At 29.6% G+C, this 14,087-nt stretch overlaps 1 protein-coding gene across 1 annotated transcript; it reads right to left on the minus strand.

Annotated features, from left to right (window-relative positions):
• Nucleotides 1–8,455: 8,455 nt before the first annotated feature.
• Nucleotides 8,456–9,256, minus strand: LOC125859224 (uncharacterized). Its single transcript, XM_049538923.1, has one exon. It carries the CDS (start codon nucleotides 9,254–9,256, stop codon nucleotides 8,456–8,458), a length of 801 nt encoding a protein of 266 aa, XP_049394880.1.
• Between the last annotated feature and the right edge of the window lie 4,831 nt (nucleotides 9,257–14,087).

Genomic DNA, 14,087 nt, shown 5'->3' on the forward strand with positions numbered 1-14,087 from the left:
TGCTTGTCTATTTAATTTATCTCTGTTAGCTTAAGTATTGACTAACTCAAGAAGCTCTCATTTTTGGCCCTATGTTTGTCCTACTATTCTTGAAAATGAAGTATTTAATGTTAGCCCAATCTCATGTAGTATATATATATTAAACTTCATATATTGTTTTCTTCATGTATTTGGGTTGTGGGACAACATAAATGACTATTTTCCTCCATAGTCTTTCTTGCCAGAATATAGTTGTATGTGGCCATAATTTTTTTTTTTTTAGTTCACCTTTAATCTTGCTTTGCCTCACTTAGTTGATGTTATATCTTCCTACTTAGTTAAGAAGCTCATTTGATTAATTGGCTTGTTTTAATCTTAATTAACTGCTGCAATTATCTCATTTATTTGGATATAAGCCCTTCGTCTTTTGTTTAGAAGTGCTTTTATTTTGCAATTATGTTTGTATCTCCTAAAGTGATTTATGTGTTTACTTCTATCTTGAATTGATTACTTGATTGTCGTTCGTTGGAATTTTATCTCTATTCTAATTCTTGGTTATTTTTTTTTTGTTGCATAAAATCTGCCAAAGTCCTCACGGACTCAATCTTTGCATTTTGGATGAGTCATAAAGGCCCAAATTTCTTTTATCGAGTCAGCCCCTATATATTTGGAAGCTGTTACAGGTCCTGAAGACCCAACATGTTGCTGAAAATTAGTTCAAAAACTCGAAATGGGCTGTATACATACTGTATACAGCGTTTATACACTGATATATCGGTTCAGGACAGAAAATATGTGTCCAAAAATAAAGTTACAGGTCGGAGGCGTCAGAGCAGGTTGTATATAGTTGATATACAGTTCAATATACAAGAAAAATGGCTTAGAAACGACCTGTATACAAAAATATATGTTTGACGTATACACAAGGTCTCTAAGGGCAGACATTAAGCTGAGGCCCAAATAAGTTGCAGCAGGCCCAAGAAGGGCCCAAATTCATTTCTCCTTTACTCTTAACTTATTCAATTGTGTGATTATATTTTTTTTATTATTATTTAACTCTAACTTTTAAATAACTTAATTAAATTCCCCAAAAGATGAACCATATTGTTTATGTTAAGTTTATTTTTAATTAAGTTTTCCCCTTTTTTGTCAACCCTCGTACTTTTATTGAAAATTTTTACTTAATCTTCAGTTAATTAAAAAATGATTTTCATGCTTTATATGGGTTTAAATTATTGTTTCAAAAAATGCATAAAATAAATTCCTATTAATTTCTAATCACTTGTATTTCAAGTCAAATGTTTCATTTTTGGGCCCTTTCTCTAAAAAATAAAAAAATAAAAATGCATCCTTTATTTAATTTTTTTTCCCAAAGTTAATCAAATATATTGTAAGTTATTATTTTATTTTATTTTTATGCTAAATCTTTATTTTTTCTTAAAAATAGTCAAATATATTTTAGTGAAGTCGCAGGTCAACCGCATGTTAGTGGACACTTCGAATGCTTAAACCCTTCTCGAAGTGTAAATTGAACCCCGAGCCCTGTTTGGTATTTTCAAATGAATTTTTCTGTTTAAGTTTTTGAAAATTATAAGTTTTCTTAATTTCTTTAAAAAATTAAGTGGCAACTCTTTTCTAAGTATTTTTCTCAAATTGTTTTATACTTAGAAGATTTCAAAAGTGATTTTTCTAAAGGTTAGGAAAATTACGGCACGACATCCTGCATGGTCTTTCAAAATTAATAGAAGTCTGTGATCGATCAAGTATTATAGCCTAAATTATTTTATTCGCCTTCAGTCCATTGTTGAAGCAGTCTCGATTTGATCAAAACTATCTTGTGTATACCATATGTGTCCTCCTTGTCAAGATTGATTAATATAGTGGTCTCTTTTCTTTCACTTTTATTTTATTTCATTAAATTATTGTTTATTCCATATCTCTTTCATTCGGCTAATTTGTCCTCCTTTTTGTATCATGCGATTTCGTATGGAGTCCAAATTGGACCTAAATCCTCCATCCTTTCACATTTCGAAATGGGCCACGAAGGCCCCAAAAATTTTTATCGAGTCAGATCCTTCAAAAAACTGACAAACAAGTCCTGGAGCTCGAAAAAATATGCAACAGGTTGGAGAGTCGAAAAATTGGCCAAAGGCCCACTCTTTATTTCAAAAACTGTATTTTGTTATTTATTGGGCCTAAGCCCATTTAGTCATTATTATTATTTGGGAAAATACATAAAAAAAACCCTGAAATTGACACGAAAATTTACTTTAGTACTTAAACTTTGCGGATAATTATTTACCCCCCTTATCTCATTTCGCGTGAATTTAATACCATCCTAACGGATGACGTGGCAAAAAAAAGAAAAGAATTTTTTTTGAAAGCGCGTTAAGTTATTTTTTAAAAAAAGTAACGGTCCTACTTTATATATATATAATGAAAAAAAAAAAGAAACTCACCCACCCCATTCTTCTTCTTCTTCAAACCACCCATCCCGCTTTCTCAAAACCCCACCTACTCCCTCTACCTGCTTGTCTTTTCTTCCTCAAACTCCCCACCACCATATCCCCACCCCACCCCATCCTCTTTCTCCTTCTTCAAACTCTACATTCAAAGTACATTTTCTCGTTAAACACATAAACAAAAAGAATCACATTCAAGACCCACATAATTTTTTTTACTCTTTACTTTGGAGATTTGATCTTTCTTAAAAAGTTATGAAGTTTTTTAAAAATAAAGACTTTGGTATAAAAGAAGATGAGGTTTTGTTAACCGATCTATAATGTTAATGGTTGGCAATGGCGATTGAAGCAATGGGTAGAGAAAGTTTTTTTATAAAAAAAAAACCACTACAAATAAATGTGTTTTTTCTTCAATTAGTTAAGAATTAGACCTTGATTAGTATATAAAAATAAAAAAAAATGAAGAACACCGACAATCGACACGGCAGTAAATGACGTTGAGTATTGAAAAAAAATCACTGCTAATGATTTCAATATTTCTTAAACTAATTAAGAACTAAAGATTGACTAGTATTTAAATATTCTGAAATGGAAAGAAAGAAATGAATTTAAAAAATCAAAAATCAAATTTTAGAAAATTTCCAATGTGATTATGACATGGCGCTTATGTGGTTCTAATGTGTCAATGACGTGGCGCGTGTGTAATACACTTGCCAACTTGAGACTGGTATTATATTTTTAGGGTGATATTAATTCACTTCAAATATGTTAAGGGGGGTAAATAATTACCCGTAAAGTTTAAGTACTAAAGTAAGTTTTCGTGCCAAGTTCAGGGGGGGTTTTATGTATTTTCCCTTATTATTTTTGTTAGAAATTTAGGATAGGTGAAAGAATTAGGCCTAAGGCCCAAAATATAAGAAATATATTTAATTTACATTAGTGTAGAACATGTGCAGATGACTCAAATGGGCCGAAGGCCCAAAATGAAAATAGGCTCAAATACTGGTCCAGGCGGACAAGATTTTGATTATGTTTATTTACTTGTTAATATTTGTTGTTTAACCTTAAGGTTTTAAAAATTTAAATCCCCCAAAGACACCCATTTTGAATTAATTACTTAACTAAATTACTCATCTTTCACTTGACTTAAAAAATAAATAAATAGGTTTACAAAATATTTCGCTTAGATATATTTCAACATTTTCCCATTAAAATGGTCCTAACTACAAAATAGTTCAATTTTGCAATTCAAGCTAATTAAGATTATTTTTAGCCAAATAATTAATCATCGAATAACCACGTATTAGTGGGCATTTCTTGTGCTTTAGACCCCTTCCCGAAATGCTAATAAGAACCTCGAACCCTTTGTATATTTTCAATTGATTTCTGTTTTAATCTGTTGAAAAAATCGATTTTCTTAATTTCACCTTAAAAATTAAGTGGCGACTCTAAACAAGTCTTAAAATATATTTTTAAATAAAACAACCAGTCTTATAGGTATCAGAATCGATACCGAAATGGAACCCAATTTTTTATCCGGTTGATCCGGTGCGGTAAGAACCAGTTCCTATCCAGTTGATCCGGTTCAACGGTCAATTCCAATTTTATTTTATTTTAAAGTTGAACATTATATAGCCGTTGGCTGGGGCCTAAAACGGCTCAAAACTGCCCCCACCCCTCTCTAACCCCTTAACACTATAAATATACCCATATTTTTTTCATTTAAATCACAAATTCACAAACTATTTCATTAACATCTTATAAAATCTCTTAATTTTCAATCTCTCATAAATTCATAATTATTATTTTGTGATATTGACTTGGAGTTCGGATTTTGGAGATTTATTTGAAGTAAATCGGAAGCTTCAATTGGCATCTCTCAATTCCGGCTTTGGTTATACGTCTACTTTTACGTAGACGTTCGGTACATTCGTTTCAACTTTAATTTTTTATTTGTTTATTAATTAAATTATTTTATTTTATTTTGTTATATTATCTTGCTTGTTTTTCATAATATTTAATTATTTTAAACTTGAACATGAATTTGGAAAGAAACAGTGGTAAAAGACCAATGTCGGAAAGAAAAAATAATAGGGGAGGAGGAGGAAGTAGTTCTAGTTCTAAAAATTTGGCACCTAGATTTAGAATTAATATTAATGATTATACTCATGTTGATGAAACTTCTATTACACGAGACTCGCGATTTATTGAATTTAATTCCGAAAATATAGTAGATCATGAGACTTTAAATAGATGTTTTACTAATTTTGAGGAAGAATTAGATGAGGAAGTAGAAATAAATGACGAAGATGATGAGACCCCTACTCCAACTAGTCCGGCAACCAAATTACCGGAACAAGATGAAGTCCCCTCTTTACCTACTTTTTCAAAGGCCGCTGTATGTGTTAAAATATCTTTAGTATGGGAATTTTTGGTACAAAATGAGGAAAAAACTATTGTTACTTACACGAAATGTAAATTGATCATGAAACATATGACTACGGGTATACAAGGGGGAACGGGACGACTAAGAACGCATTTGAGAAAGTGTAATAAAGAATTTGTTTGCCTAGATGATATAGAAAAGGCTAATAGAAGTGGAATACCCATACCTGAAAATTCTATGGGAGTTGGAGGTTCTAATATGGTTCAAAGTGTATTAATTATGACTAACCCGGCTAGCCGAAGCACACACCGCACATATAGTAAAGAAAAAAATCGTAGAGAATTTGCTAAAATGGTTGTTGTTTGTGATTTGCCTTTTTCATTTCCTTCACATCCTGGTTTTATTCAGTAGATTCGGTAATTGTATAACCCAGATTATGAAGGTATTCCAAGAAGTACAATTAAAAGTGATCTTTTTAAATATCAAAAAGAATATTGTCATTTTCTTCGTTGTTTATTTGTTTATTATGATGGTAGATTATCTATTACTTCTGATATGGGACGTAGTCTTAATGGTAATGATTATTTTACAATTACTGTCCATTGGATTGACCATGAATGGAACATGCAAAAACGAATATTAGGTTATAAATATGTTGAAGAAACTAAAACCAGTTTTTATATAGCAACAAAAATAAGCTCTATTTTACAATTTTATGGAATATGTGTTAAAATAATGAGTGTCACTTTAGATATTGCTTCTAATTATTTAAAAGCAATTGATTATTTAAAATGTAGACTTTGTCCAATTGATAATGATTCTTTTCATATTAAGTGTGCCGCACATGTGTATAATTTGATAGTAAAAGATGTTATTTCTCATTTTGGAATTTCTTGTGAAAAAATTAGACTTGCTTGTAATTGGATTTTTAAAGCTAAAATAAAAGCTAGAATTACATAATTTAAAAATCGTTGTAAAGAATGTGGACTTGAATATAGAAAAGATCCAAAAGAAGTATGCACTAGATAAAATTCTTTATTTGAAATGCTTCAAGTTGGTTATATTTATTAAGAGGCGGTACAATTACTTTTTAATGCTCATAATGCGGACCCGAATTTAAGAACTGGCTATGAAGATTGGGAAAATACAAAAGAACTTATTGAATTTTTAAGTGTTTTTAATAAAACAACAAATGCTGCTTCTGGTCAATATTATCCAACTATTTCTTCTGTTTTAGTAAATATTTATGCTATTATATCTAAATTTGCAAAATATAAAAAAAAAGATCGATTTGAAGATTTGCTTGCTTTTATGATTGAAAAATTCAAAAAATATTTTTCCCTATTTCTCAAATCTATTTGACTACTACTACTTTCAACCCAAATTACAAATTAAAAGGTATTGAAAGAATGGTTGAAAAGATTTATGCAAATTTAGAAATTAAAGATGATGAAACTCCTAGTGTTGAAGATTGTAAAAGTAGCATATATATAAAAGCTAGAGAGTTATATAATACATATAAATCTATGGAAAAAAATATTCCAATAGTTGAACCTCCATCTTGTAGGCCTAGAAGTGATGATACGGATGATTGGATGGATGATTATCTTGAGCTTGAATCATCTACTAATAATGATTTTGATTTATATTTCAATCATGCACGGGAAAAGATTAGGCATGAAGAAGGACAACTTCAAGCTCCAATATTAGTATGGTGGAAGAATCGTGAAAATCAATTCCGACCCTTACTAGGATTGTTCGAGATGTGCTAGCGATTCAAGCATCATCGGTTGCTTCGGAGCAAGCCTTTAGTGCGGCGAGATTTATGATTGGAGATCATCGATATTCATTAGCAAAGGATAGTTTGGAAATATCGGTGTTATTTCGAGATTGGGTCAATGCCGAAAGAAGAAATACCGGACTACCAAATTTAAATAGCCAAATAGAAGATGAAATAGATGAAATATTTGGTGATAATAGTGATGATGGCATGGAAGCAATGGAAGAAGAACGACAACTACAAGTTCCAAAAAAAATTTCTTTTGAAATGATACAAAAATTACGAAAAGATTTAAAAAAAAGTTTCATTTGTTAGTAGTTAGTACTAAGTACAATAATTAATATTCAATACCTAGATTATGCACTCTTTGTCTCTTCCTAATATTTGTATTGTACAATTTATTTATTTGAATAAATATATGGCTATTCGCCTTGATTTTCTTTTAAAATAGTCTTTTATATTTAATCCAACTATCCAAGGCACTTGACAAATTTAATTTTCAATTATTTTAATATTAGTTTAAACTTTAAACTTTAATATAAAATTGAATTTTAAGGTTTAAACTTTAAATTCAATATAAACTTTAAACTTTAAAGTCAATTTTAAACTTTAAATTCAAATTTTCAATATAAACTTTAAAGTTTAAACTTAAATTCAATTGAAACTTTAAAGTTTAAAGTTTTAAATTGATGTTTTTTAATAATATAATATTATATAATAATTAAAGTTAATAAAAAAATTAAAAAAAATACCGGTACACAATGATCCGGTAAGAACCGGTTCCGGTCCGGTCCAAATCGGTTCCTATCCGGTAACTAAGGGACCGGGGGGAACCTTTGGATTTTTGGTAAAACCGGTTCCGATAAGATCCGGCTTCGGTAAATAAATTCGGTAACATATCCCGATTTCGGTAAAACCGGTCCTGTTGATTCGGTCCTGTCCAATTGCCAACCTTAGTTTCAACCATGCTAATACTTGTGTAGTATAAGCCGGATGAAAGAGCAGATAACTTTTCAAGTACAAACTTCTTACCCGGCATCATTGTAGTAATATAAAGAAATTCATTCTTTTCATCACTTGTAGTCTCAATATGATAGTTATTTTGACGAATGTCTTTGAAACTTAATAAGTTTCTTTGAGACTTACTACAATATAATGCTTCATTGATTATCAAATTCGTTCCTCCGATAAGTACTAAGTTAGCTTTTTCGGAGCCTTCTATTAATTTTGTACTACCATATATTGTATTCACATTAGCTTCTTTCATAACTAAATAAGAGAAATATTTATTATCTCTTAAGATAGTATGTGTTGTAGCACTGTCTATAAGACATATATCATCATAATTGATTTTGGATCCAACTGATGACAGGGGAATTTCCATATTCTTCATAAAAATAAAAGATATTATAAGAACATGAAAAACTAACAACAAAAAAAAAACTTTAAGAAATTACACTAAGAACGTAGCAATTAGTAAGACATAATGCCTTAAGCAAAACATTTAAGAAGAACAACATAGTAGTACATGTAATAGAAAATAACAATTATTCTTTTTCATAATTTTATCCCCAGTTAGATGATCAGTTCTTCAATCAATATTCTCATAAAAGTCTTCAGCTTCCAAATGAGTAATATTTGGGAGGCCTTCAAAATCATCATCTTTATAAGCAAAATTTGCCTCAATATCATCATATTTATTTGAGGGAGTTGCTTCATTATCATCATTCCGAAAGGTCAAGTGTGCCTCCACATTAGTATCTTTTCTTTATTGAGAGAGGCTTGATAAAGTTTCACAAAATGATCAGGTGTACGACATTCACGAGCCCAATGACCTTTCATACCACATCAGTGACAAATATTGATTCTACCTCGAGAAGGATTATTTTGAGAATTTTTGTTACTCTCATGTTTATTTCCACCAAAATGACGATAATTATTTCGACCTCTACCACGTCCACGTCCACGTCCACGTCCTCGTCCACGACCATGGCCACGTCCACGAGAATTATTTTCTCTTGATTCAGATTGATTATGTGTTGCTACAACATTCGCTTCAGGGAATGGAGCAGACCCAGTGGGACGGGCTTCATGATTTTTCATCAACAAAGTATTATTCTGCTCAGCCACAAGTAGGCATGTAATTAATTCAAAATATTTCTTAAACCCCTTTTCACGGTATTGTTGTTGTAACAACACATTTGGAGCGTGAAATGTGGAAAAAGTCTTCTCAAGTAAGTCATCATCAGTGATAGTATCTCCACATAATTTTAATATGGAACTTACTTTATGAATAGCAAAATTATACTCAGTTACAGTTTTAAAATCTTGAAATTGAAGGTGTATCCACTCATATCGAGCTTTTGGTAACACCGTAAGTTTTAGGTGGTAATACCGATCCTTCAAATTAATCCATAATTCAAGGGGGTCTTTCACAGTTAAATATTCAGTTCTTAATCCCTCATGAAGATGATGTCGGAGAAAAATCATGGTCTTCGCTTTATCCTGACTTGGTGCTTTATTTTCTTGTTTAATAGTATCACCAAGACCTTTAGCGTCAAGGTGGATTTCAGCATCAAGGACCCATGACAAATAATTCTTTCCGGTACTATCAAGTGCCACAAACTCAAGCTTTGATAGATTTGACATGATGAAAACTAAAAAGAAGATGAATTAGAAATAACAAAGTTTAACTAAGACTAAAATTCTAAAGAAAATAAATATAAATAGATCCTGACAATATATTTACTATATTATAAAAGGGAGTTTAGGGCCAAGTATAATATATAATATTCAAGATTGAGACTTTTCCCAATCTTCAATATTATATATTATACTCATGGGACTTTTAAATTCTACTATATGCCCAAGTATAATATATAATATTCAAGATTGGGACTTTCTTGAATATTATATATTATATTTATTATATAGTAGAACTTGGCATAAACTCACTTTTAAAATAATATATATATATATATATATATGTTACAAATGGAAAAGTCTCAATCAAGAAAGTAACATATATCATTTACAAATGACTTAAAAAGCATTAAAAATTATAATAATTACCAATTTAAAATATTTAAAAGGTATATAATAAAATAGGTTGACTCTCAGAATTCTATCAGACTCACATATATTGGGACAGAAAAAATAACACATATCATTTTAAAATTATCAAAAAAGTATTATAAATAATAATAATTAACAACTTAAAATATCTGAAAGACATTTTAAAAGGGTTAATTTTGTAATTTTATCCATATCACATAAATTAGGTCAAAGTGACCAGTAATGTACGTTATTTCAAAGTTACATAAAAATATTATAAATCACAATAATTAATAACTTAAAACATTTTTAAAAAAAATATGAAAATATGGATGACTCTCCAAATTTCATTTGTGTCACATAAATTGAGACAACAAAAATAACATATATTGGGTCCATTTTAATTTATTTGTCTTATTTTTTTTATATTTAAAAATTGCGTAAAAATACTATAAATCATGATAATTGACAACATAAAATATGTTTTAAAAAAATACAAAAAATTCCACTGATTCTTGAAGTGAATCTATAGTAAAAATACTATAAATCATGATAATTGACAACATAAAATATTTACAAAATGTTGTATGTGGGTAGTCTTATTATGCCTTAAATAGCATCAAACAAAGTACAAGTTTGTGATAAAAAAAACTTATTTCTTTATCCACGCAAACGATCGTTTCAAAAACTTGATTATTAGCTCCAAAACATACCATTTATATTATTGGGCCCGTGCATAGCACGGGCAACATTATCTAGTGTTCATATAAAAGTAAGTTGATTTTTAATTAATGTAACCATAGAAATAATGATAGTACATAATACTTAAAATTTGATGAGAAATTGCCAGGGATTAATTCATCGTATGTAGCTATTTAGTTTTCCTTTAATTGTATAATAATATTTTATCTATTTTAAGTCTATTACTTTTCAAAAATAAAATCTGCAATAAGAAAATGCATTAAATAATAATTCTATTGCAAGTATATAACATTAGTTATAATAATATATAAATAAAAGTTTATGCAGCGTCATATTCATGACTAGACTTTTGGACATTATTTTAATTATATTTTTTCATTTAAGTGAATGTGGTATTTTTCAAGTATAGTTGTCCCTCTCTGCTTTGTCTATAATTTCCCCTTTTTTAACGAACTAATAATATCCTTAAAATATAAAAGAAAGAAAAATATGTTCAATCTTCAATTTCTTGATTTCTTAGTGTATTTGTTATTGTAATATATACTCAAAATCCAACCGAAAATTATGGTGGCAATTTATTTATATATATTACTTTAATATAAGAATAACTAAAAGAAATTGTATACATACTGGAGTTAATATAACCCCGTAAATAACAATAGAGTAAAATATATTAAATAAAAATTATCAAACTAATTAACTAAAAATTAAATAGATAAATAAGTACTAACATGTAATTAAAGATATATAAGGCATATGTCTTATACCAAAGATAGAAACTTATTCGGAGAAAATTAGAGTCTCGTGCTGATAACGTGTTATAAATAAAGAAAATGTTTAACTTATATTGCAAGAGGAAAGAGAGAAGGAATAGGTAAAGTAGAAAGAAGAAGTAAATATTTATTTTCACTCCACTTTGATATCTTGCATTGCATATTCTTTTATTGGGAAAATATTACTTGGAGAAGTGATGTTACTGCAGTAAAAGGTTGGTGGTCTCATGACATCCACATATTTACAACAGTAAAAGTATTATCTTTCTTTTTTCTATTTCATGAGAGTAAATCAAAAGAGGCTTATATAGGCAACCAAATGGACCAAACCAAATAGCTCTGACGTTCAACAAAAGAACCAAACGTCTCAAAATTGAAGAGCAATAGTCTCCAAGACTAGTGGATAATTGACTTAGAGAAATGCCAATAAAGGGCTAATAATTAGGGGTTAATGACAATAAAGATTATGATTCAATTTGTCGGAAATAAACGTTAGATTTAAAGGAGAATTAATAGCCCCTCAATGCTATTAAATAAGAGATGAAACTAGACAATAATATGAATACTTCATTTTGAGATATTAGAATCATTTTTCCAACACTTCTTCGGTGAAATTTCTAAATTGTCACTGCATTCAACACATCTCATCTTCATCCCACCCCCATAATTCACATTAGGATAATATTTTTATGTACATACCGAATACAAGAAAATAAATTAGAAATTCACTTATTTTTCTATGAAATATTTTGCTTCATATCAAACACAGCTTGAGAGTCTTATTTTTTGCATTCGCTGTCTGATATCCATATTAGACCTCGACTAAATTTGAATTTGCATCAGAAAGTTCTACATTGAGGTAAATTGATCCTTAACAAACACAACTTCGTATCCAGAATAACTCATACCTGATATGAAACCTCAGATTAATAACGAAGAAATACCTATCATGTTTAGCAGGGTAATCCATGTAGCCACTGGTTGAGCCGGGCGCTTATAGTTGTTCTCTTCTTCTTCTTTTTGTTTTCGCTTATAGTTGTTATCAAGTCTCCTGTTTGTACATATTTTCATTTGGTTGATAAAATTAATTATTACCATTAAAAAAAACTATGTTGTTAAATTAAAGGAAATTCTTACAAAAGCAAGAGATTGGTAGAGAAAAGTGAGACAAGATATAAATCCATTTAAAAGTATTAAACTTTTGATCCGATTTCTCTCTATTTTCCTTCTCTTCATTTTCCCCTAGTTCTACTTAAATTGGTGACACATTAGCATGTGACCTCTATAAACTATTGGTCATCAACCATCATAGTCACAATAACAAAAATAGACAAGTACTAATTTCGAGCTATATGTAGATGCTACAAATTAATCAATTGGGTACGGTGTTACAAGATTTGCACATGGGGAGTAAGGAGTTGTTACTTCGCTATGACTTACGAGTTATGGATATGAAGATTAATAAAGTTATATATGGACGTGAAGAGACGGGAGTTATATCTAATATATTTATAATACCCTACGAGCTTTAGAAGTACTATTTCATTCTTTTGGTATGCACAACCCTCATTAATCTGGAATATTAGCCACGTACCTAAAGCTTATGGCTCGAATTCAATATCTATATATAGTTTTAAAATTATTTTTAATTTTTTTTCTTCCAAAGAATTATTAATTCACCAATAGAAAGTAGTAATAGAAGATACATAACGCGTTATAAACAAGCTATAGAGATGTTAGAAAATGCTAAGGAAATGAACTGATTAGCAGAAAGAAACACATAACGCAAAGAAAAAACAGAAATGGAAGAGGAAAATAACAAAGGAAAGAAGAATAAGAGAAGTAATTGGTTCGTCATTCATTTACCATTGCCATTAGCGATTGTTTTCGATGGATTCTGCGACTTGAATTTGTGAAAAATGTTGGTAACTTGATCAACTGCAAGGCCATAGTTGTGCTAAGCAAGTGACCAAGATGAGCTCATTCTGTAATATGATCATTTTACTTGTCGTTTTTACTAAAAACAGATAATACAAAATAATTGTCATTTTAAGAAATCAAGGTATAATTAGTTGTTTGTTTATATATTTGACTTTGATCATAAATATGAAGAGATAATGTAATGCAAACAAAAGAAGTATTAAATTGAACGGAGTAATAAATTAGTCAAATAATCTTCTGGTTAATTTTTTTTCTTAAGAAGTATGCAAAAGAAAACATTTCAAATAAAATAGACTCAAGAGAGTACAAGATTACATTATAGTCAACTATAGTTTGAATACTTTTTATAAAATAAAATAAAATTGGGGATAGGAGAAGGGAAATGAGATGGAAATTACAATGCAGGAAATCGAACTCTCACCAACAAGATAGTACCTCAAATAGCCAATGAATTGTGCTGGTAAGATTTCTCTCTAGTTTGAATACTTGATTAATTGAAAGAGGTGAAAAAGATACCATTGGTGTATTATTTGAAATATCATGATTTTACTCAATTATAATCTTTAATTCTTTATATATCATAATTTTCTTGATTTAAACAATTATAGAAACTATTTTTGGAAAATTGAATCGAGGGAACAATTTTTCATAATCGAAAATCAATCAATCGAACCAAAGTTCTAAAAAATCGAACTTCGACCCCTGCCTAAAACGTTGGCAGATTTTTTTTTTTGGATAAAACAGAAATAGTATCATAAAAATACAGAAGCACGGAAAAAAGAGAAGAAGAGAGAGAGCATGTAATTCCATTAGCCCTTTTACGTACTATAAAACCTCTGCAAAACCCCTATTTTCTCTGCTCACTAACACATTTTCCCCTGAAAATTGCTCGAACAGAGAAGAAGAAGAAAAGTTCTCGAAGGTCCATTTTCTCTGCCTTTTATATATTTTTTGCTTTAAACTTTAGTCAATTTCATGCTAATTTTCTTGGGAATGGGATATGTTAATAC

The sequence above is a fragment of the Solanum stenotomum genome, chromosome 3 (genome assembly GCF_019186545.1).
Source record: "Solanum stenotomum isolate F172 chromosome 3, ASM1918654v1, whole genome shotgun sequence".
In the NCBI taxonomy this organism is placed as follows: Eukaryota; Viridiplantae; Streptophyta; class Magnoliopsida; order Solanales; family Solanaceae; genus Solanum; species Solanum stenotomum.

Bases quoted from the DNA above. Each gene is read 5' to 3' on its own strand.
- LOC125859224 (XM_049538923.1), bottom strand. From the start codon at position 9,256: ATGTCAAATCTATCAAAGCTTGAGTTTGTGGCACTTGATAGTACCGGA.